At 41.6% G+C, this 24769-nt stretch overlaps 2 protein-coding genes across 7 annotated transcripts in view; one reads left to right on the top strand and one right to left on the bottom strand.

The window, feature by feature from the left end:
- LOC148773936 (ferroxidase HEPHL1-like) overlaps positions 1 to 24769 on the bottom strand; it is a 226320-nt gene that overhangs the window by 45257 nt on the left and 156294 nt on the right. The window lies entirely within an intron of this gene.
- LOC129557794 (liprin-alpha-1-like) overlaps positions 18434 to 24769 on the top strand; it is a 74334-nt gene continuing 67998 nt past the window's right edge. The window contains exons 1-2 of the mRNA XM_088832468.1: positions 18434 to 18580; positions 22698 to 22952. Of these exons, the coding sequence (XP_088688594.1) occupies positions 22739 to 22952 (214 nt within the window). The 5' untranslated portion in view covers positions 18434 to 18580; positions 22698 to 22738. The remainder of the gene's footprint in view (positions 18581 to 22697; positions 22953 to 24769) is intronic.

Here is a 24769-nt window from a genome sequence, read left to right on the forward strand (position 1 = left end):
TTTCACATGAGGAAACTGAGACTCAAAGTGTTACAGACAGGACTTTAAACCCCATGTTTTTAATAAATATGTTACATGTGCATGCCTTTCTAGAAATATCAACAAACTTTGAAATGTGTTAACTCTTTCATAAAATGCTTTGAGCCTGTTGCTGCTGCTGCTGCTGCTGCTAAGTCTCTTCAGTCGTGTCCGACTCTGTGTGACCCCATAGACGGCAGCCCACCAGGCTCCGCTGTCCCTGGGATTCTCCAGGCAAGAACACTGGAGTGGGTTGACATTTCCTTCTCCCATGCATGAAAGTGAAAAGTGAAAGTGAAGCCGCTCAGTCGTGTCCGACTCTTCGCGACCCCATGGACTGCGGCTTACCAGGCTCCTCTGTCCATGGGATTTTCCAGGCAAGAGTACTGGAGTGGGTTGCCATTGCCTTCTCCATTTGAGCCTCTTAGAAGCCCCTAAATAAAGAGAAGGAACTACTTTAAAAGGAAAAAAAAAACAAACCTAAGTACCTGGAAAATTACTGTTACTCAAATAACACATAAGGTGAAACATATTCTAGGAATAAACTTTACTGATTTTAAACTGTAAAATATACATTATTCTGAAAACTCAAGCTATATTTCACGACCTACTCTTTTCAGGCATTAAATAGTACTTTCTCTAGAATTATTTAACAGACATTGTTTAAAAAGTGTTCCTGCAAAAAAAAAAAACAGTTGGTGTCAAGTATTTTAAAATCCAAGCTGTGAATTCCTGTTTTCAGCAAGGACATTCATTTAAATATTTTAAAATACTTTACACAAGCCCACTTTTCTTCAAATCAGGGACTTAAATACGTGCAATTTACTTTAAACCCAACTGGGTATTTTGAAACGGAAGGAGTCTTTTGGGCCTAGAAAAGAAAACAACAGTCTCAAAGGCCCTTGCTGAATCACCTAACTTCAGAGGAAACAAAACAGAACTTTAGGTCCCACCCTGATGGCTCCAGGCCAGTTGCATCTCTCTGGGACTTATCACCCCCTGTCCAGAAACCTTCCACCCCCTACACCTGCCCTGAAGACTTATCATCCCCTGCCCAACTACAAATGCCATCTCAACTGAAGAATACCCAAACCATCCTGCCTGATTAACGTTTTCCTTATCGCTTCCACAAACCTCCCTATAAATATGGAGCCTCCCTGATCCCTCTCGGCGCTCAGCCTGGTCGTTAGACTGACTGTCGCCCCCTCCTTGCCTGAATAAAGGTAACCTACTTCTGTTGAGGTCGTCTTTCCTTTTTCTGCCTCGCCTGAACTATACCTTACAGAAAGAATGTGATCAACTACCTGAAACATTTTCAAATATTGGCAAGTTTCATTAAAATGAGAAATGACTACAAATAAACTGCACTGATATTCACGGGAACATATATTCAAATGTTACCTTCTCCAAGATACCTAAGGAGGCTACCTCAAGGATAACATCATTGCTTAATACATTTTAAAAACCTCTCACTAGGAATTATAATCAAAACGTGACAAGCATTCTTTTAGGCACGCTCAGTAATAGTAAATCTTATTCAATTATGTATGGCTATTACTTCAAATAGGAATTCAATAGCTCTAGTGCACAGTTTACAAGTCTGTATAAAATTCCTCTGAAGTAAAATCCTGAATGAAAACTCATATTAAAATTCTAGTGTTTGAGTTTCATTAATATGAGGTACCCAGAGCAGTCAAATTCATAGAGAAATAAAGTAGAACAATGGTTCCCAAAGTCCAGGAGACAGGGAGGAATGGAGAATTGCAGAATTTCAGTTTGGAAAGAGGAAATTTCTCTGTCTTTACTTCAAAGATACCATGAGAGAGGATTTTTACAGGATGATATACTGACTCTTTCAAAGAGCTGTTGCTGCTGCTGCTGCTAAGTCACTTCAGTCGTGTCCGACTCTGTGTGACTCCATAGACGGAACAGACAGTCCTTATTCATTGTAAAAACTGTTTCAAACAACAGGAGGAAAAGACCTCACTTTATGAAGCTATTACATCCTTGACACCAAAAAGCAAAAATACATGGCAAGAAAAGAAAAACTATTAATATCACCGTCTATATCTCTCATGAGTATAGACGCAACAATCTGACCTAAAACATAAGAACTGGAATGTGAGATATGAACTTGGCCTTGCCTGCAGCAACAGGATTTCTACAAAGAATACATAAGAGAATTTACACACAATTAGAGATAATAGAAGAGTTCAGCAGGGACGCTCAGTATAAGGTCAATATATAAAAATCAGTGGCATTCTTGTAGACCAGCAGTATCCCACTGAAAAATGTTACAGAGAAAAGGTCTCATTCACGATTGAAACAAAAACTGTAAGGTACCTAGGAACAAATTAATGAATACATACATAAAGAAACAAAAAGATACTAAAACTCAGTATCACAAAGACAGACATTTTCCCTGGATTCATTTAAAACCTAAAGCCATTTCAACAAAATACAAACTGTTTCTCACGAAGAAATTATTCTAAAATTCAAACAGAAGAGTGCCAGAACAGTTGAAATGATTCTGAAGAAGCATAAGGTAGAGGAAATGTGGGATTGAAACAAGGTTGTTCAAACAGAGCAGTAAATAAGAGAGCCTGAAAATGGAACTTGTATATTACAGCAATGCATTACTGTTCAGGTGGGTTATTTGATGCATGGTGCAAAAAGCACCATTCCTATGAAAAACTAAAATTGTTCCTCATAACATAGATAAAAATGAATTTCAAGAGATTACAGCCATGAATTAAAAAATCAAATTTAAAAAACTGCTGGAAAAAAACGGCAGACCGTTTTTATGATTTTCAGAGGTAGGGAGGGATTTCTTGAAACACAAAAGGCAAAGAAAACGCAAAGTGAAAAGACAAGCTACAGAGCCGGATAAGATACCTGGGAGGCAAGTAACTGACAAAGAATTAAAACAAGAATAACAACCAAAGGCAAATAACCTGACAGAGCAGTGGACAAAAGGCAACAAATTGGCAAATCACAGAAGAGAAACCCCAAACAGCGAAGAAACATGAAAACACTGAAGAAACATGAAAACACTGAGGTGTAAGGGAAATAAACATCAAAATCAAGACAGGCTTGAGGTATTGTTTCAGAGGTTGACAAAAACCTAAAAGCCTGAGAACACCAAGACGGGGCGAAATGGGGAATTCCAACTCTATACTGCGAGTGTGAATTGAAATAAGCACTTGAGTTGCAGATGCCTGTATGTTAAAGTGCCACGACTACACTTTTGGGTATCCACCCCATGATCCTTGGTCATGTACAAGGAAGATAGATATCACAATAGTGAAACACTTGGAACCGCTATGTCCATCAGAAAAATGAGTCAATGAATTAAAGTATATTTGTACATTAAATCTCTCTACTGCAGTTAAAATGAACAAGTTAGTGGTACACATAGTGCCATGTATATTCTCAATAAATTAAATGTGGCATTTTAAAGGTTGGTGCTGAATGGTTTAAAACAAAGGGTATGTATGTGTGTGTATGTGTAAATAACAGTAACAGCAGCAACAATAAATGAAAAAATGAGTCCGAGAACTAACATTCGAGCACTTACTATACAGAAGGCACACTTCTAACTGCATGTAGATGCCTAAAGACGGTCCTAGGAGACAGATTCTACTACTATTTCTATCTAACACGATTTCTCTTTTATGACTATGAGATTCCATTATTCATTCTACAGATGAGGAATTGAAGTGGAAAGAGGTGAAACTGATCGACAGCTATGCTACTGCTAAGTCACTTCAGTCGTGTCCGACTCTGTGTGACCCCATAGACGGCAGCCCATCAGGCTCCCCCGTCCCTGGGATTCTCCTTCAAGAACACTGGAGTGGGTTGCCATTTCCTTCTCCAATCCATGAAAGTGAAAAGAGAGAGTGAAGTCGCTCAGTCGTGTCCGACCCTTAGCGACCCCGCGGACTGCAGCCTACCAGGCTCCTCCATCCATGGGGTTCTCCAGGCAAGAGTTATTGGAGTGGCTTGCCATTGCCTTCTCCGGCTACCCAGAAGCTGGGCACAAAACGCGAGCGCGCAGCCGAGCGGGCGCAGCGCGCCTGCGCCGTACGTGCGCGCGCATGCTCCCCCCCCCCCGCCCGCCCCCGCGCCCTGGCAGTGGCGAAAGCTCGCCGGCGCCTCTCGCTGGCTCCGTGTAGCGGAGGGACCCGCGGCCGCCCCCGGCCGGCAGCGCAGCCTCCCGGGAGTCCGGCCCCGAGGTGTGAGGTGAGCCCCGGGTCGTGGAGGCCCCTTCCCGTCCGGCGCAGCGGGAAAGGGAGTCGGGAGTGGGGACTGAGGAGGTGCCGCCTGCGGCTGCCCGCTCCTGGGTCTGAGCCTGTGCCGAGGAGGCACCGGCAGGCGCGGCCCCTCGTCCTCAGGGAGCGTTATTCGCGCCGCCGCCGAAACCAAAGGCTTGGGCGGCGCGCTGTGGAGGGGTGTCTCGGGGCTTTCTCGGGGCGGGCGGCGGGCCGGCGCGGCGCGGGGAGCCCGAGTTTGGGGCTGGGCGCCGCGGCGGGCCGATGCCCTAAGACGGGATTGACCCTCTGGGTCCCGAGCCCGCGCCGAGCAAGCTGTCGGAGTGTGGCCCGCGCTCCCTGCGCCAGCCCTGCTGCGGCTCGGTCGGCGCCGCGGGGGCGTGTGGCGCTCCCGGGCCGCTGGGGGCTGTAGGGGGCGGCCGCGGCCGCTGGCGGGAGGACAGTGCGCCGAGGGCTGGGCGCGGGGGGCGCGGGGGCGTCGCAGCATGTGGACTGCCTCCTTTTTCTAGTCCTGAAAGTTGTCCCCTCTCCTCCCTCCCGTCAGTTTTGCAGAGTCTGCATGTTCCTCCTCGAGGCTTCCCCCTCTGCCCCCTTGGACGCTCCGTGTGTTTGCCCTGGGGTACGGTGGGGAGGTTCATCCATAGCCTCTGAAATAAGGTGCTGTTAAACATGTCAAGGCATTTTAGCATCTTCCTAGAGGCCTTTATCCGGAGAAGGCAATGGCAAGCCACTCCAGTACTCTTGCCTGGAAAATCCCATGGATGGAGGAGCCTGGTAGGCTGCAGTCCATGGGGTCGCTACGAGTCAGACATGACTGAGCAACTTCACTCTCACTTTTCACTTTCACACATTGGAGAAGGAAATGGCAACCCACTCCAGTGTTCTTGCCTGGAGAATCCCAGGGACGGGGGAGCCTGGTGGGCTGCCGTCTATGGGGTCACACAGAGTTGGACACGACTGAAGTGACTTAGCAGCAGCAGCAGAGGCCTTTATCAGAGTTCGGTGCCTTCCTCAATAAGGGAAAAAGGGGGGTTTTTCCTTTGTTTATTAAAAGAAGGAAAGCATATGCCACTACTTGAGGCAGAGGAGTCAACTTGGAGTTGCAGCATGTCTAGGAAGGAGGACAAAAGGTCTGGTTTTTGGCCCAGAAGAAAGGAAATTTTGAATTTTGGTTCCCTTCTGACTGTAGGCAGACAGAGCAGCAGAGCAGCTCAGCAGCTATAGAGGCGAATGACTGCTCTATAAGGTTGGTCAAACAGGATCTTATTTTATAGAAGTAGTTTGGAGAGACCTGTAATGTGTATTTACGGGAATGGGGTTGCTTGGCAAAGCCAATATCGCAGGAGCAAGGAAACAGAGACTTGACAAGGGGGATGTTACCTCGCTCTTGAGCCTTCTTTTAGCCTTTAGTGGTGTGCTGACAGTCAAAGGGATAGAGAAATCCGTAGTTCTGTCAGGAAGAACCGTTTACTCCTCAAGATAACGCTTTCCGTCCGTACTTTATTTTTTTATCCCCATCCATACTTTTCAGCAAATCAATGCCATCTTTTCCCTCCAGAAGAAGAAGGAAAAGAACAAAAACGTGTGTGTTTGAAGTACCACACCCCAACATAGAGGTCATAAGATAGGAAAGTGATGTAAAAGCTTAAGTGGGCTGGCTTGCAAGGATAGAGCTGAAAATAAAAGATAATTGAGATGGAATTCTTCTTACAGTGTTGCTGTTTCTTTAGTGAGATAACAGGTTCTTCCTCTCCCGGACTCCCCCCAACTGCTTTGAAACTGTCAGGAAAGTAAGGTAGTTAGTAAAGCCTACCGTCCGTCCTACCTTCTCTTTCTTCCTCCTCCGTTATTTACTTATTTTTTTCTCATCCACTAATATTCCCTGCCTCTGCGTCTCTCCCGAATCTACGAGTGCCCTATTAATAGAAGAAGAAAGGCCTGTAGGTTCTTTCATCCCTTCTTCATCTTAGGTACTGTATTGCTCTGAGCTTTGTTTTGTGCTTTGAACATTGAGGTGGATTTTTGTGGAGAGAGCCCCAGCCGTGATTGAGAGATTTGAAGCAGGGAGCCTTGCGGGGAAGATAAACAGTCAAGTGCACGTTCTTTCTTTGTATAGCACAATGCTGGGAGAGCGTCCTCACTGGGCAGAGAGAGGCGCTTTTAAAATCCCTGTAAGTCCACTGTTGCCCACTTCACAGGCAAAGAATCTCTCTCTCCAACTTAAGTTTCGTACGTGTGAGTAAAACTATGAGATTTCATACCGAAAACTTACTCTGAGCGTGTTAGTTTGTTGACATTAGACATATATCAAGTTTGTATGTTTGTATTAGTAAAGTTGAATATCTTCATATGTTTGTTGGCCATTTGTATTTCTTTTGTAAATGTATGTCCTTTTTCCCTTTTTCTATTCAAGTAGCGTTCTTTATCTGCTTTTTAAGAAATTCATTTTATATATTACTTTTGCTGAGCACATAAGTATGTGCAAATATCCTGTACTGTGTTAAATTATTCTATTTTAGGGTAGCATTTCTCAAAATACGACTTACAGATCACTTGTAACAGTACCGAGATAATCGTTAGAGTTGCATGTGTATCCTTCATTTTCCAGAGGTTCGGATTTCTTAGACCTATGGGTTTTCTATGAATCTGCTGCACATGAAAATTAGGGAATCTCTGATTTGGAAGAAAGAAATATAAATTCCTATTTTTTTTCTTATCTCATGGCATTCTACTGTTTTTTCTTATTTATCTTAATAATCATAAACTACCGTCTTAATGTATTAAGGTTTTATCCTACCCCAGCCTAACAGTAATTTTACAAAAATGTTTTGATACATGGAAATTTGAATGTTAAAGTCCATAAAGGAAAGCACTTTTGTAAGTCTGTGAGAAGCATTGTTTGTAAATGAGGCAAAAGGAATCACTGAGAGAAAAACAAGTAAAACAGAGTATAGAGAAGCATAGGGGATTTCTCATCTAGTTTAAAATCTCAATATTACTTTGTTTCTTCCTTATGTTTTGTGTGGTAATTTCTTTGAACCGTAAATTTGGAACCCATACTGCTTGAAAAATAGTCTAAATGAAATTTTTGAAAGTTTGTTATATACGTATTGGGTAATTTTTTTTAAGTTGGAAGCAGATGAACATGCTGCATAAGCAGCAAACTACAAACATGGAACTTCTATGGATGTTTTGATACTGTAGCCAAATAAAGCTTTCAGGGCTTATTGGACCCATTAATGATAGGCATAATTGTTACCGGACTGCATTATAATTAAGCTTAAATATACATGGGTGTTCATTGGAAGGACTGATGCTAAAACTGAAACTCCAATACTTTGGCCACCTCATGTGACGAGTTGACGCACTGGAAAAGACTCTGATGCTGGGAGGGATTGGGGGTGGGAGGAGAAGGGGACGACAGAGAATGAGATGGCTGGATGGCATCACCAACTCGATGGCCATGAGTTTGAGTGAACTCCGGGAGTTGGTGATGGACAGGGAGGCCTGGCATGCTGTGATTCATGGGGTGCCAAAGAGTCGGACACGACTGAGCGACTGAACTGAACTGAACTGATACATGACTGTGTTTAACATCACATTTCCATAGCCAGACATCACATTTCTGGGCCCAGCTTGAAGGAGGAAAAAATACGGCAGGCCAATAAGCTTTAACAAATATTTCTGATTTAGAGATTTCAGTGTTAGAGAGATTAGACTTTTGGGGCAGAGGTCGCTTGTAACTTTGGTGTTCCTAATTCCTAAGGTTGTAGACTTTCCTTTTCCCTTCTTCTACTCAAGACCATATGCTTGAGGGAAAAATGGGAAGATTCAGCCATGGCTTTACTTTCTCCAAATAGTTTTTTTTGCCCCGTAATTAAAGCTTGGGATGCAGAGGTCCCTGTCCTTGGTAGTGCACAAAGGACAGTTTCTTTCCCTGCTTTAGCCAAGCCAGTTCAAGTTTTCAAGGTCTAAGGTGTCACGGGCCCTAATATCTATTTGAGTTGTCTTGTTAACCTGGGTCTCTGAGAATTTCTGAACCTGACCTTCTCATGTTTTCACAACCGAGGTTGTGTACTTCAAACAGAAATATTTGCCATCTGTGAAACGCGAATAAAGTAAAAGCAGACTTAACATCATTACAAAACCAAATGGAAGTATGATAGTTTTAGAATATGCTTCTTTCCTACCAGTCCTGCCTTCCACTCCACCTACCCTTCCAGCCCCCAAGGAGATGCATATTTTTGTCCCTAGAAAGAAAGTGAAAGTGAAAGTTGCATCCAACTCTCTGTGACCCCATGGACTGTAGCCTGCCGGGCTTCTGTGTCCATGGAATTCTCCAGGCAAGAATACTGGTGTGGGTTGCCATTTCCTCCTGCAGGGAATCTCCCCAACCCAGGGATCAAACGCATGTCTCCAGCATTGCAGGGGGATTCTTTACCGTCTGAGCCGCCAGGGAAGCCCCCAGCAAATGCAGTGTCAAATCAGACTGTGAAACTTGGTAGAAACTCTTAACTGGAAATCATTCATGTCCCACGCTGTAACTTTCTAGGGTTGACTCTTCTCTGCATCCCGACTCTCTGTAATGAATCATTTGTTGGTCAAACGTTTTCTCTATCTGTGTACTAAATTTTTGTACTATCTAAAAGGATGACGCATTCTTGGGAAAATGTCCTGATACTACTTTTAGAATCTCCTGTTTGCCAGTTCAGTATTTTTTGATAGAAGTCAGTCTTCGTATCTGCTGTAATTCAGTAATAAAACTACCTAAAATTTGATGTTGCTTTACCTTTTATAGAGTACATTATTTTATAATTCACTTATGTACCATTTTTGATAGGGAGGTGCAATTTTTAGAAAGGAAAATTTTGAGCTCAGAGAAGTGATTCACACAGTTGGGAAGAGACTTGAATCCATATCTTTTATTTCTTTATATTTTACACCTTTCAGAGATACCATCTGCTGAATCATTTAATGATTAAAACATTTGTAAAGCTGCACTCAATATACTAGCAAATTTGGAAAACTCAGCAGTGGCCACAGAACTGGAAAAGGTCAGTCTTCATTCCAATCCCAAAGAAAGGCAATGCCAAAGAATGCTCAAACTACTGCACAATTGCACTCATCTCACACGCTAGTAAAGTCATGCTCAAAATTCTCCAAGCCAGGCTTCAGCAATATGTGAACCATGAACTTCGAGATGTTCAAGTGGGTTTTAGAAAAGGCAGAGGCAGCAGAGAACAAATTGCCGACATCCGCTGGATCGTGGAGAAAGCAAGAGAGTTTCAGGAAAACATCTATTTCTGCTTCATTGACTATGCCAAAGCCTTTGACTGTGTGGATCACAATAAACTGTGGAAAATTCTGAAAGAGATGGGAATCCCAGACCACCTGACCTGCCTCTTGAGAAACCTATATGCAGGTCAGGAAGCAACAGTTAGAACTGGACATGGAACAACAGACTGGTTCCAAATAGGAAAAGGAGTACGTCAAGGTTGTATATTGTCACCCTGCTTATTTAACTTCTGTGCAGAGTACATCGTGAGAAATGCCGGGCTGGAGAAGCACAAGAACTAAAGAGCCTCTTGATGAAAGTGAAAGACGAGAGTGAAAAAGTTGGCTTGAAGCTCAGCATTCAGAAAACTAAGATCATGGCATCCGGTCCCATCGCTTCATGGGAAAAAGAGAAACAGTGGAAAAAGTGGCTGACTTTATTTTTCTGGGCTGCGAAATCACTGCAGATGGTGATTGCAGCCATGAAATTAAAGGACATGTACTCCTTGGAAGGAAAGTTATGACCAACCTAGACAGCATATTAAAAAGCAGAGACATTACTTTGCCAACAAAGGTCCATCTAGTCAAGGCTGTGGCTTTTCCAGTGGTCATGTATGGATGTGAGAGTTGGACCGTGAAGAAAGCTGAGCGCAGAAGAATTGATGCTTTTGACCTGTGGTGTTGGAGAAGACTGTTGAGAGTCCCTTGGACTGCAAGGAGATCCAACCAGTGTATCCTAAAGGAGATCAGTCCTCGGTGTTCATTGGAAGGACTGATGTTGAAGCTGAAACTCCAATACTTTGGCCACCTGATGCGAAGAGCTGATTCATTGGAAAAGACCCTGATGCTGGAAAGATTGAGGGCAGGAGGCGAAGGGGGCGAGAGAGGATGAAATGGTTGGATGACATCCTCGACTCGATGGACATGGATTTGGGTGGACTCCCGGAGTTGGTGATGGACAGGGAGGCCTGGCGCGCTGCAGTTCATGGGGTCGCACAGAGTCGGAATGACTGAGCGACTGAACTGAACTGATATGTCTCTTAATTTATAGTTTCTCCTTCTGTTTCCCTTCTTCCTTTTTGCTTGTAACACACTTGCCCTACAGATTTTCTCTGACTTTATTTTGTTGTTTGCATCCCTCTGGTGTTTTTGACCATGTTCCTCTGTCTGTCTTTGTTTTGAAAGAATCCTTCCAAGGCACTGTAATATCTGCTTTTTACCCTATAATTTTATTAGGGGTTTGTAAAATGGTGATATTCAATCATTCTTCATTTCTCAGCTAGAATACTTTAAACAAAAACTTTCTCACGTTGATTTTGGACTGTTGAGTTACTCTTATGTTCAGTTTATCTGAAAAAGACAGTAAATATGCAACTGTTCTCCTTTGTCAGGTTTTAGGATAATAAATTGATTCCCAAGAATCTTTCAAAAGTGACTAATGAGATCTTTGTCCTTTCAAATATCATTGTTCTCCTTTCAAGTATCATTATGAACTCAGGGATTTTTCCCATATTTTATGTGTTCCAGTCCATTGCACGTGTTATTTTGTTGTGGCTGAGTCTGTTCTATTTTTGGTAGTGAGCAACTCTTCAAGATAGCTCCTAAGTGTTTTTGATACTACCCTAGTGGTTTCTGATAGCTTCCTTGCTATCTGGTATGATCCAACCTTATTTCATAAAATTCTGCCTCAGAACTTGAATTATCACTTTCTTTAGGGAGTGCTGGTTCCTTTTAGTTGGAGAGAATTTTCACGGATTTTTACAGACTGCTATCTGGGTGCTATGTTTATTGATACTAGGTTAGTAATTTATAGGTCTCTTTAAAGATGGAGCTGCTGCTGCTGCTGCTGCGTCACTTCAGTCGTGTCCGACTCTCTGTGACCCCATAGACAGAAGCCCACCAGGCTCCCCCGTCCCTGGGATTCTCCAGGCAAGAACACTGGAGTGGGTTGCCATTTCCTTCTCCAATGTGTGAAAGCGAAAAGCGAAAGCGAAGTCGCTCAGTCGTGTCCGACCCTTAGCGACCCCACGGACTGCAGCCTACCAGGCTCCTCTGTCCATGGGATTTTCTAGGCAAGAGTACTGGAGTGGCTTGCCATTGCCTTCTCCGGAGCTAGGAAATACTTTTTTAAAAAAAGATAGTTCAGCATGAGTTTATACTGATAACTTGTTTTTATTTAATATTTTTAGAATTTTTGTTTCTTCTCATGCTATACAGACGTTACTTAATTTCAGAATCATATCAGTATCGTTACTGAAAGCCCTGTAAGGTTTCTTTGTATTTCTTATGTCCTTAGGATGTATTTCACCAAGGATGTGCAGTCAGATTACTGTGTTTTAGAGTTAAGTACTCCTCTGTTTGGTTTAACTCAGTACGGTTTAGGTTTGTTTTTCATTTTGATTTGAGGAACAACTTAAAATTTTTTTGGTTTAGATTTATTTTATAATCATGTTTAAAAACTTGATATATACGACAAGGTACGTTCAGAGGAGTCTAGTTTCTGGACTGTGTTTGTGCTTAGTCACTCATCGTGTCTGACTCTTTGAGACCCAATGGACTGTAGCCTGTTTGGCTCCTCTGTCCACGGGGATTCTCCAGGCAAGAATACTGGAATGGGTAGTCATGCCCTCCTTCAGGGGATTTTCCCATCCCAGGGATCGAACTCAGGTCTCCCGAATTTCAGGCAATTTTTTTACCATCTGAGCCACCAGGGAAGCCCACGAATACTGGAATGGATAGCCTATCCTTTCTCCAAGGGATCTTCCCGACCCAGGAACTGAACCGGAGTCTGCAGGTGGATTCTTTACCAGCGGAATCGTAACCTTCTTTCCTTCCCTTGGCGGTAGTTGTTTTTTTTTAAAAGCTTTTTGTTTATCTTTCCATTAAAAATTACAGTAGTAATAGAAAATGTCTGTATAATATCTGTGTATAGCTATATATTCTTCCACGCTCTTTTGATATAGTGTCTTACTGTTTGTTTTCTCTACCTTGTTTTATTACTTAACAATATGTCCTGGCTATTTCATAGTAGCACTTATAGATAATGTTCCTCAGAGTTTTGTTTTTTTTTTTAATTGTGGCCAAATATACCTGTTGCACTAGTGGTAAAGAGACCGCCTGCCAATGCAAGAGGTGTGGGTTCGATCCTAGGGTCGGGGATATCCCCTGGAAGAGGACATGGCTTCCAATCAAGTATTCTTGCCTGGAGAATCCAATGGACAGAGGAGTGCGACAGGCTACAATACTTAGTGTTGCAAAGAGTTGAAGATGACCGAAGTGACTTAGCATGCATGCACGCAAAATAGATATAACATAAAATTTACCATTTGAACCTTTTCTTGTTTGTTTTTTGGCATACCATGCAGCTTGTAGGATCTTAATTCCTCAACCAGGGATTGAACCCAGTTCCCGGCACTGAAAGTTCGGAGTCCTAACCATGAGACCACCAAGGAATTCCCCCATTCCAATCATTTTTAAGTGTGCAGTTCAGTGGCATTCAGTACAGTCACCTTGGTATGTCCTTATCACTGTCCTTCTTCAGCACGTTTTCAGCTTCTGAAACTGAAACACTATACCTGTTAAACAATAATTCCCTGTTCTCCCTTCCCCTCAACCTTTGGCAACCACCGTTCTCCTTTTTTATTTCTCTCTGAATTTGACGACTCCAGTACCTCATTTAAGTGAAATCATAGAATATTTGTCCTTTTGTGATTGGCTTCTTTCACTTAGCACAATGTCTTCCCGATTCATCCATGTTGTAACAAGTGTCAGAATTTCCTTCCTTTTTAAGGCTGAATAATATTTCATTGTATATTTATGCTCAACGTTTAGTTTAATCATTCATTCATCAGACTCTTGAGTTCCTTCCACCTTTTGGCTATTATGACTATAGCTGCTATGAGTATGGATGTATAAATATTTGTTCCAGTCTTTGCTTTAAGTTTTTCTGGGGTATTCCCAGAAGTGAAATTTCAGGATAGCATGATAATCCTGTTTAGTTTTTTGAGGAACCGCTGAACTATTTTGTATAGCAGCTGCTCCATCTTACATTTCTGCTAGCGATGCACAAGGGTTCCAGTATCTCTCCATCCTCACCAACACTAGTTATTTTCTGGGTTTTTGTTTTGGAGTGATAGCCGCTGTATTGGGTACGAACTTGTCTTCATTTTTTAGTTCAGGTCCTGCTGAAGGACATTTACTTTTGAAAGCTGAACTTGCTGTTGAGGTCCTTATTCATCTTTGGAGGGCCCGCAGCTAACATAGTACCTCACACGTAGTAACTGCTAAGTAAATGTCTGAGTGAGTTAACGCACTTCATCAACTGTGGATTCCGGAAGAGGTGGTAGTCATTTGTGGTTGTGTTGTAGAGGTGTCCCTCAGCACATGATCTCCTGGAACTGTCAATAGTTGTGGGTTTGTTGGGGTTGGTAATGGTAGTCCTGACAGGAGTAGCAAAGATACCACTGTCCTGTGAACACCAGTGTTTGCCTTTGCCCTTTTTTTTTGGAGCGGGGAAAGGTCAAAGCGACCTGAAGCTTTCAACATTATGTATTTACCCTTGTAAGTAGGATAGCAAAGTAAAGGAATAAAACAAACCAGCTTTCTTATCTCTAGACCTCTCATTCTCTTTGTGCCTAAATAATCTCATCTCCATCTTTGCCTGTCAAATTCTTTTTTTTTGCCTGTCAAATTCTAATGGTTGTACTTGATGTACCCCTCCAGGCTTCTCTGTCCATGGGATTTCCCAGGCAAGAATACTGGAGTGGGTTTGCCATTTCCTCCTCTAGGGAATCTCCCCGACCCTGGGATTGAACCAGCGTCTCCTGCTTGGCAGGTGGATAGTTTGCTACTAAGCCACCAGGGAAGCCAAATTTGATATATTAATTAACAGGAAAAAAATAGGAATAGATAATAAAATAATGTATGTGGTATCATCCTGTTTTTGTTGAAGAAAAGAAGTGTATTCATGTTCATGTAGAGTAAGTGATCTGGAAAGATTTTTGTCAAGACCAGCAGTGATTGTTCTTGAATTAACACGATTTATTTCTGTGTTCTGTGTTTTTCATTTAATGTTTGTGTTTTCTGATTTTTTTGCAAGAAACACATTGTGTTTTTAAAATAGTTAAATTAGTACGGAAACTTTATTTTTAAAAATCCCAGCTGTCCTTTTTTGTGTAGCTCCCAGTTGCAGTGTCTCAGACTTAGTATTTATTAAATATGTTTTTATCCGAATGACTGAAACTTCAGGAAGAACTTGGTGAATGCCATAAATAGGCATATAGTGCTGAGAGGATTCAAAAGAGAAAGGATCATGTGTGGAAAGGATCTGTTGCAGATTATGTTTGAACTGACCTTGAAAGGTAGGGTTTTGTTGTGTTTTGTTTTGTTTTAAGAGGATACTATAATTTAATACCCCTTTGTACCAGTGATTAACATTTTGTGGATAGGCATTTGCGGAAGCAAAATTTCTTTGATTGTATTTATTCTTTAAATTCATGGCTTATATTTTTAGGATACATGCATTATCAGGCAGACTGACTTATTGAAATCTTCTCTTTAGGTTAGTATTAATAAGGTGGTTTTCCCTGAGCAAACAACAGCCAAACAGAAGTGGATTGAAGAGCCTATCGTGTGACAGGGAAATCAGCCAGGAACTAGGAAACTTCTAAATTGAAAAACGTGAAAAATACACACGTAGTGGAGAATTAATTGGATTTAGTTATTTCTGATTTTAGGAAAAAAATAAAGTTTTAACAGTTTAATTGATTCTCTTGCATTTTAGATCACTGCACCGGGGGCAGATTCATGTCAATGTTATGGCAAGACCAATAAAATAATGTAAAGTAATTAGCCTCCAATTGAAAGAAATAAAAGAAAAAAAAAGAATGCCTTAAAATGCGTATTTTAAATTAAAGTATTAATTCTGATGAATTTGGTTTGTAAAGTTTTATCTTTTGAGACACTATAATTCATAACCATTCATGAATAAAAAAGTTGTACTTCCTGAAGAAAAGTCAAATTGTATGGGCTGCTTCAGGAGCTCCCCTTTGACCTGAGATAAATATACTCCTGTGATAAAGTCATATTTCTGCAAACTAGCTCACTGAACTCATATTGGGAAATATTTAATATGCTGTCATAAGACATTAACAAAATAAATTTATAAAAGAAAAGCAAATCTATGGGACTAAAGGTATTTTACAAACGTGGAATTTTTATATATCTATATTCTACCTTTTCCTTCTTGACCCGCACACAGGTTTCTGAGGAGACAGGTAAGGTGGTTTGATATTCGCATCCCTTTTTTATTTTTTTTATTGGAGGCTAATTACTTTACAATATTATATTGGTTGGTTTTGCCATACATTGACATGAATCCGCCCCGGGTGTACATGTGTTCCCTTTCTTGAACCCCCCTCCCACCTCCCTCCTCCCCATGTCCTCCCTCTGGGTCATCCCCGTGCACCAGCCCCGAGCATCCTGTATCATGCGTCGAACCTGGATTGGTGATTCGTTTCACATATGATAATATACATGTTTCAATGCCATTCTCCTGAATCATCCCACCCTCACCCTCTCCCACAGAGTCCCAAAGACTGTTCTATACACCTGTGTCTCATTTGCTGTCTTGTACTCAGGGTTAAGGTGGTTGTTGTTGTTCAGTCGCTCAGTCGTGTCCGACTCTCCGCGACCGCATGAATCACAGCACGCCAGGCCTCCCTGCCCATCACCAACTCCCGGAGTACACTCAAACTCATGTCCACAGAGTCGGTGATGCCATCCAGCCATCTCATTCTCTGTCGTCCCCTTCTCCTCCTGCCCCCAACCTTTCCCAGCATCAGAGTCTTTTGCAGTGAGTCAACTCGTCGCATGAGGTGGCCAAAGTATTGCAGTTTCAGCTTTAGCATCAATCCCTCCAATGAACATCCAGGATTGATCTCCTTTAGAATGGACTGGTTGGATCTCCTTGCAGTATAAGGGACTCTCAAGAGTCTTCTCCAACACCACAGTTCAAAAGCATCGATTCTTCGGCGATCAGCCTTCCTCACAGTCCAACTCTCACATCCATACATGACCACGGGAAAAACCATTGCCTTGACTAGATGGACCTTGGTTGGCAAAGTAATGTCTTTGCTTTTTAATATACTCTCAAGGTTACCATCTTTCTAAATTCCATATATATGCATTAGTATACTGTATTGGTGTTTTTCTTTTTGGCTTAATTCACTCTGTATAATAGGCTCCAGTTTCATCCACCTCATTAGAACTGATTCAAATGTATTCTTTTTAATGGCTGAGTGATACTCCATTGTGTATATGTACCAAAGCTTTCTTATCCATTCGTCTGCAGATGGACATCTAGGTTGCTTCCATGTCCTGGCTATTATAAACAGTGCTGCAGTGAACATTGGAGTACATGTGTCTCTTTCAATTTTGGTTTCCTCGGTGTGTATGCCCAGGAGTGCGATTGCTGGATCATATGGCAGTTCTGTTTCCAGTTTTTTAAGGAATCTCCACACTGTTCTCCATAGTGGCTGTACTAGTTTGCATTCCCACCAACAGTGTAAGAGGGTTCCCTTTTCTCCACACCCTCTCCAGCATTTGTTGCATGTAGACTTTTGGATAGCAGCCATTCTGAGTGGTGTGGAATGGTATCTCATTGTGGTTTTGATTTGCATTTCTCTGATGATGAGGGATGTTGAGCATTTTTTCTTGTGTTTGTTAGCCATCTTTATGTCTTCTTTGGAGAAATGTCTGTTTAGTTCTTCGGTCCATTTTTAGATTGGATCGTTTATTTTTCTGGAATTGAGCTGCAGGAGCTGGTTGTATATTTTGGAGATTAATTCTTTGTCAGTTGTTTCATTTGCTATTATTTTCTCCCATTCTGAAGACTGTCTTTTCACCTCGCTTATAGTTTCCTTTGCTGTGCAGAAGCTTGATATTTGCATCTCTTTAAGAATTTTCTGCAGCTTGTTGTGATCCCCACAGTCAAGTCAAAGGGTTTCATATAGTCCATGAAACAGAAGTAGATGTTTTTTTTGGAATTCCCTTGCTTTCTCTATGATTTAATTTATGTTGGCAATTTGACCTCTGGTTTCTCTGCCTTTTCTAAGCCCAGCTTGTCCATCTGGAAGCTCTCAGTTCACATACTGCTGAAGCCTAGCTTGAAGGATTTTGAGCATCATCTTACTAGCATGTGAAATGAGCACAGTTGTCTGTTACTTAGAATATTCTTTGGCATTGCTCTTCTTTGGGATTAGAATGAAAACCAGTCTTTGCCAGTCTTGTGGCCACTGCTGAGTTTTCAAATTTGCCGGCATATTGAGTGTAGCACTTTAATTAACAGCATCATCTTTTAGGATTTTAAATAGCTCAGTTAAAATTCCATAACCTCCACTAGCTTTGTTTGCAGTAATGCTTCCTGAGGCCCACTTGACTTCATATTCCAAGATGTCTGGCTCTAGGTGACCACACCATTGTGGTTATCTAAGTCGTTAAGATCTTTTTGGTATAGTTCTTCTGTGTATTCTTGTATACCTTTTCTTAATCTTTTCTTAAAAATTTATGAAGTATCTGACTCTGTGCAGGACAATATTCAGTGCCTCACATAGTTCTTACATTTCTGTGGGGTAGATGTAAACATTCCAGCTTTATTGGTAGAAACCCAAGGCAGTGAAAATTTAAGTAACAAGTCTCCAATCCCATAGCAAATAAATTTTACCTGATATATGTTTGATTTCAAAGCTCTAGCTCTTTCCACTATAATGTGTGATCTCTGTCTTTTAACTGTTTCATTTTTCTTGAAAGGAGCCCTGTATCCAGATGGAACATCTGGAAAGAACGAGGATGATGACATGGTTCCTCCTGGCAAAAAACCTACGTCTGGCCAGTGAGAGAAGAATATGCTCCTGCCCCAGCAGATGCAAACTGCCTGACTTGGGTGTACCATTCACATATTGATGCCCCTAAGGACATCTGTTCTGGGCTAATCGGCCCACTGCTGGTGTGCAAAGAAGGTAAGATGTGTCTTCTCCCCCTCTGTGCCTAGAAACCTCTTCCCAAGTGTGCTGAAGAGTGTATATAGTCTTCAGGTCTTGTCTTGCCCACCCCCAAAGAAAGGCAATGCCAAAGAATGCTCAAACTACTGCACAATTGCACTCATTTCATACGCGAGTAAAGTCAAGCTGAAAATTCTCCAAGCCAGGCTTCAGCAGTACGTGAACTGTGAACTTCCAGATGTTCAAGCAGGTTTTAGAAAAGGCAGAGGAACCAGAGATCAAATTGCCAACATCCGCTGGATCATGGAGAAAGCAAGAGAGTTCCAGAAAAACATCTATTTCTCTTTTATTGACTATTCCAAAGCCTTTGACTGTGTGGATCACAATAAACTGTGGAAAATTCTGAAAGAGATGGGAATCCCAGACCACCTGACCTGCCTCTTGAGAAACCTGTATGCAGGTCAGGAAACAACAGTTAGAACTGGACATGGAACAACAGACTGGTTCCAAATAGGAAAAGGAGTACATCAAGGTTGTATATTGTCACCCTGCTTATTTAACCTATATGCACAGTACATCATGAGGAATGCTGGGCTGGATGAAGCACAAGCTGGAATCAAGATTGCTGGGAGAAATATCTATATTTCTCAGATATGCAGATGACACCACCCTTATGGCACAAAGCGAAGAGGAACTCAAAAGCCTCTTGATAAAAGTGAAAGAGGAGAGTGCAAAAGTTGGCTTGAAGCTCAACATTCAGAAAACAAAGATCATGGCATCTGGTCCCATCCCTTCATGGGAAATAGATGGGGTAACAGTGGAAACAGTGTCAGACTTTACTTTTTGGGGCTCCAGAATCACTGCGGATGCTGATTGCAGCCATGAAATTAAAAGACGCTTACTCCTTGGAAGAAAAGTTATGACCAACCTAGATAGCATATTAAAAAGCAGAGATGTTACTTTGCCAACAAAGGTCCGTCTAGTCAAGGCTATGGTTTTTCCCATGGTCATGTATGAATGTGAGAGTTGGACTATGAAGAAAGCTGAGTGCCGAAGAATTGATGCTTTTGAACTGTGCTGCTGCAGAAGACTCTTGAGAGTCCCTTGGACTGCAAGGAGATCCAACCAGTCCATTCTGAAGGAGATCAATCCTGGGTGTTCATTGGAAGGACTGATGCTAAGGCTGAAACTCCAATACTTTGGCCACCTCATGCGATGAGTTGACTCACTGGGAAAGACTGATGCTGGGAGGGATTGCGGGCAGGAGGAGAAGGGGACGACAGAGAATGAGATGGCTGGATGGCATCACCGACTTAATGGACATGAGTTTGAGTGAACTCTGGGAGTTGGTGATGGACAGGGAGGCCTGGTGTGATGTGATTCAGGGGGTCGCAAAGAGTCAGACACGACTGAGCGACTGAAGTGAACTGAACTGAAAAGAAAGAGAAAGAACTCAAATAAAATCAGAAAGGAAAGATGAGAAACACAAAGGATCATAAGAGATTACTATGAACAAATATATACCAACATGTTGGATAACCTATTGGAAATGCATAAGTTCCTGGAAACATACAGACTACCAAGGCTAAATCATGATGGAATAGACTCTGAACAGACTGATTAATAGCAAGTAGTAATCGGTAATCAAAAAACTTCCAACTAAGAAAAGTCCAGGAACAGATGACTTCTTTGGTTAATTCCATCAAACATTCAAAGAAGAATTAATACCAATTCTTAAAATCTTCCAGAAAACAGAAGAGGGAGAAACTTTTCCAAACATGTTTTATGAAGCCAGCATTGTGTTGATACCAAAACCAGACAAGGATGCCACACAAAAAAAGAAAAAATACAGGCTAATATTCCTGGTGAACACAGATGTAAAAATCCTCGACAAAATATCAGCAAGCCAGATTCAGCAATACATTAAAAGTTTCACAACCATGATTAAGTGGGATATATTCCAAGTATGAAAGGATGGTTCAGCTTCCACAAATCCATTAAAGTTGTGTGCCACAATAATAAAATTAAGCATAAAAATATATGATTATCACAATAGACATAGAAAAAGCATCTGACAAAATTCAACATCCATTTAGGATAAAAACCCTTAATGGAGTATAAATGGAACACACCTCAACATAATAAAGACCATATATGACAAGCCCACAGTTAAGGTTATACTCAGCGGCAAAAGCTGAAAGCTAATCCTCTAAGATCAGTAACAAGAGAAGGATGCACACTGTTGCCACTTTTATTCAACATGGTATTGGAAGTCCTAGCCAGAGCAATTAGGCAAGGAAAAGAAATAAAAATCATCCAAATCTGAAACAAAGAAGTAACTGTTTCTATTTGCAGATGACATGATATTGCATATAGAAAAGCTAAAGACTCCAGTAAATTTGAGGGATATACAATCAACACACAAAAAGCTGTTGCATTTCTGTACATTAATAATGAATTATCTGAAAGAAAAGTCAAGAAAGCCATCTCATTTACAATTTCATCAAAAGGAATAAAATATCTAGGAATAAATTTAACCAAAGAGGTGAAAACCCCATATATTGAAAACTATGATATTAATTTAAAAATTTAAGAAGACAAAAATGAATGGAAAGATATTTTGTACCCATGGGATTAGATGAATTAATATTGTTAAAATATTCAAGGCAATCTATAGACACAGTGCAATCCCTATTTCAATCTCAATGGTATACCATTTTTACAGAAATAGAAAAAACAATCTCAAATTTGTATGGAATCACAAAAGAACCTGAATAGCTAAAGCAATCTTGAAAAAGAACAAAGCTAGCGGCATCGTGTTCCTTGATTTTATTACAAAACTGTACGAATTCAGGCTTCCCTGGTGGCTCAGACGGTAAAGCATCTGCCTGCAGTGCGGGAGACCCGGGTTCGATCCCTGGGTTGGGAAGATCCCCTGGAGAAGGAGATGGCAACCCACTCCAGTACTCTTGCCTGGAAAATTCCATGGACTGAGGAGCCTGGGAGGCTACAGTCCATGGGGTCGCAAAGAGTCGGACACGACTGAGCGACTTCACTTCATACTAATTCAAGCAGGACCATACTGGCATGAAAACAGACACAGAGATCAATGAAATAAGCCCGTGCAGGAATATATATTTCCTTGGAAGGAAAGTTATGACCAGCCTAGATAGCATATTAAAAAGCAGAGACATTACTTTGCCAACAAAGTTCCATTAGTCAAAGCTATAGTTTTTCCACGAGTCATGTATGGATGTGAGAGTTAGACCATAAAGAAAGCTGACCACCAAAGAATTGATGCTTTTGAACTGTGGTTGGTGTTGGAGAAGACTCTTGAGAGTCCCTTGGACAGCAAGGAGATCCAACCAATCCATCCTAAAGGAAATCAGTCCTGAATATTTATTGGAAGGTCTGACGATGAAGCTGAAACTCCAATACTCTGGCCACGTGATGTGAAGAAAAGCCCCTGATGCAAGATTGAGGGCGGGAGGAGAAGGGGACGACAGAGGATGAGATGGTTAATGGCATCACCGACTGGACGGACATGAGTTTGAGCAAGCTCCGGGAGTTGGTGTTGGACAGGGAAGCCTGGCGAGCTGCAGTCCGTGGGTTCACAAAGAATCGGGCACAACTGAGTGACTGAGCTGAACTGCCTCATTCCTCCCTTCTAATCATTTCTTTTCCTTCTTGCTGCATGCTTTTGTCACTTAAGTAGCTACCGTATGTCAGCTTTCCCAACGTGAGGTAAGACAGGGTTTCTAGTTACACAGAACAGATCTGGTGGGGAAGGTACATATACAAATAGAGATGAAAGTAGGAGGTAGCCAAGCTGTCCTGGAATTATAAACAGCGCTTTGGTTTACTCCTGATCTCACTGTGTTCCCAGAGCAGCTCAAGGCTGTGTGCCTACTGCTGATCACTTTTATTGAGTGCTTTTCTCTTGAAAAGACTAATGCTTTTCATTCCTTTGGGGATTTCATTTTATCAAAGAAGCCACATTTTTTTCTGCACAAAAATATTACAACCCAGTGATTTTTGCTAGTTTTTCAGCTGTGCTAGAGTATGTATTACCTTTGTTTCTGGTTCTGCTGGGCTCTGCAGGGGAGTGTCTTTTACCGGTGTTTCTGTTTTTCAGCGCTCAATGGATACCTCTTTGGGAACTTCCCTGAACCTGATATGTGCGTTGGTGAATCAGTGTCCTGGCACCTATTTGGGATGGGGAATGAGATAGACATCCATTCCATCTATTTTTATGGTAACACCTTCATCAGCAGAGGGCATCGGACTGATGTCGTCACCCTGTTCCCAGCCACCTTCCTGACAATAGAAATGATAGTTGAGTATCCTGGAAAGTGGATGATAACCTGCCAAGTCAGTGATCACCTCCAAGGTAAAAAGGATGGAGGCCATTGTGGAAATGCTTACAGTTGGTACAGTTAAACCACACAGTCAGTGGTGTTCATTCAGTGCATGCTATTGGATGGATTCTTGTCTGTGTTATATTTATTCCAATTAAATATTCAACATAGGAAAATGTATAATGCCTATTTGGCATCTTATTGACATATATTTATTAATTAATTACCTCCTTATGAACCAGGTAAGAGGTGATTGAAAAAATTGATAAGACCTTCCTGGAACCTGGAATCTAGTAGTTAAATATAGTTACACATTTACAAAAGAATAAAATGTGAGGCAGAATGATAAATGCTCTTTGAGCTTTGTCACTTAACTGGAACAGTCAGAGAGACTACCTAAGGAGGGGGTCCCTAATCTGAGCCTATAAATATGGGTAGGAATTTGATAGATGAGGAATAAGAAAAAGGCTTTCCGAGTAGGGGAAGCAGCATGAACTGGGAAAAACACATGGGCAGTTCTAAATAGAATAAAATTTACAATCAGAAATGGTAATTTCTAGATAATCTGGACCAACCAGAAAGGGATTTCTAGATAATCTGGGCTACTCCCCTATCCAATTCTTGAATTCCCTTTTGGACATCTCTTAAAAAAATTTTTTTTAAATTTTATATTGGAGTATAGTTGATTTATGTATGATGTGTTAGTTTCAGGTGTACAGAAAAATGAGTTATACATAGTCAAACATCTATTCTTTTTCAGATTCTTTTCCCATGTAAGTTTCCCATATTACAGAATACTGAATATAGTTACTTGTGCTCTACAGTTGGTCCTTGTTGATGATCTATTTTATATGGAGTCGTGTGTATAGCCCTAGCCTTGTAATTGTAGCAGCCCATTTCATCTCTGGGCTGCTCTGTGAGAGTTCTTCTTAATATTGAGAAGCAATCCAATGACAGGTGCAAAATCCTTTGAAAGGTGAATGATAAGCATTTGTTGACTTAAATACCTGTTGAATGATTCAGTCCAGGTTCCTTGGGACCACATGGAATAAGTCTACTTAGCTGGACCTTAGGCTCATGTCAGAGGAGTGACGAAGCAGAAGTTTTAGAGAGGCAGTTTGGGCCTCAGGGGAGCAGTTTTGAATGGCAAGGCTAAGGAACGTCTGGAAGGTAATGCATGCATGCATGCTGAGTCCCTTCAGTTCTGTCGACTCTTGGCGACCCTACAGACTGCAGTCCATCAGGTGCCTCTGTGGGATTCTCCAGGCAAGAATACTGGAGTGGGTTGCCACGCCCTCCTCCAGGGGATCTTCCCAACCCAGGGACTGAACTCACGTATATTACTTCTCCTGCATTGGCAGGTGGGTTCTTGACCTGGGAAGCCCCTGGAAGGTAATAGTGAGCCCTTTTAGTTCATTAGACACAGTGATTTAGGAAGATTTAGGAAGCTAAATATGTCTTCGTGCAGAGAAGATTCAGTGAAGAGATTCTGGCTACTGGATGCCAGTTAAGAAATATTGGCAACATTACAGATATGACATATTACAGGTTTGGCCTAGGAAGAGAAAAAGAAAAATGTTATCAGTTGGATAAACATGGAGTAAATAATGTATGATTCAATTTGGATCATAACTACACACAGTCACTACAAGGACAGCTATGCAGCACTTCAGGGCTGCTTTCATAACACGTTTTTATCCCCCTCAAACTTAAAGCAAACTTCAAACTTGTCCACTAGGTTATTCCAGTTAAATTCAATCGGCAAATGTTGAGTTGCTCAGTTAATACGTATCAGACACTCTCCTGAGAAGACAAAGGTGAACATGACAGCTACCATTCTCCACCCCCA

The sequence above is a fragment of the Moschus berezovskii genome, chromosome 25 (assembly GCF_049115385.1).
Source record: "Moschus berezovskii isolate FMDL1 chromosome 25, NW_MosBer_1.0, whole genome shotgun sequence".
NCBI lineage: Eukaryota > Metazoa > Chordata > Mammalia > Artiodactyla > Moschidae > Moschus > Moschus berezovskii.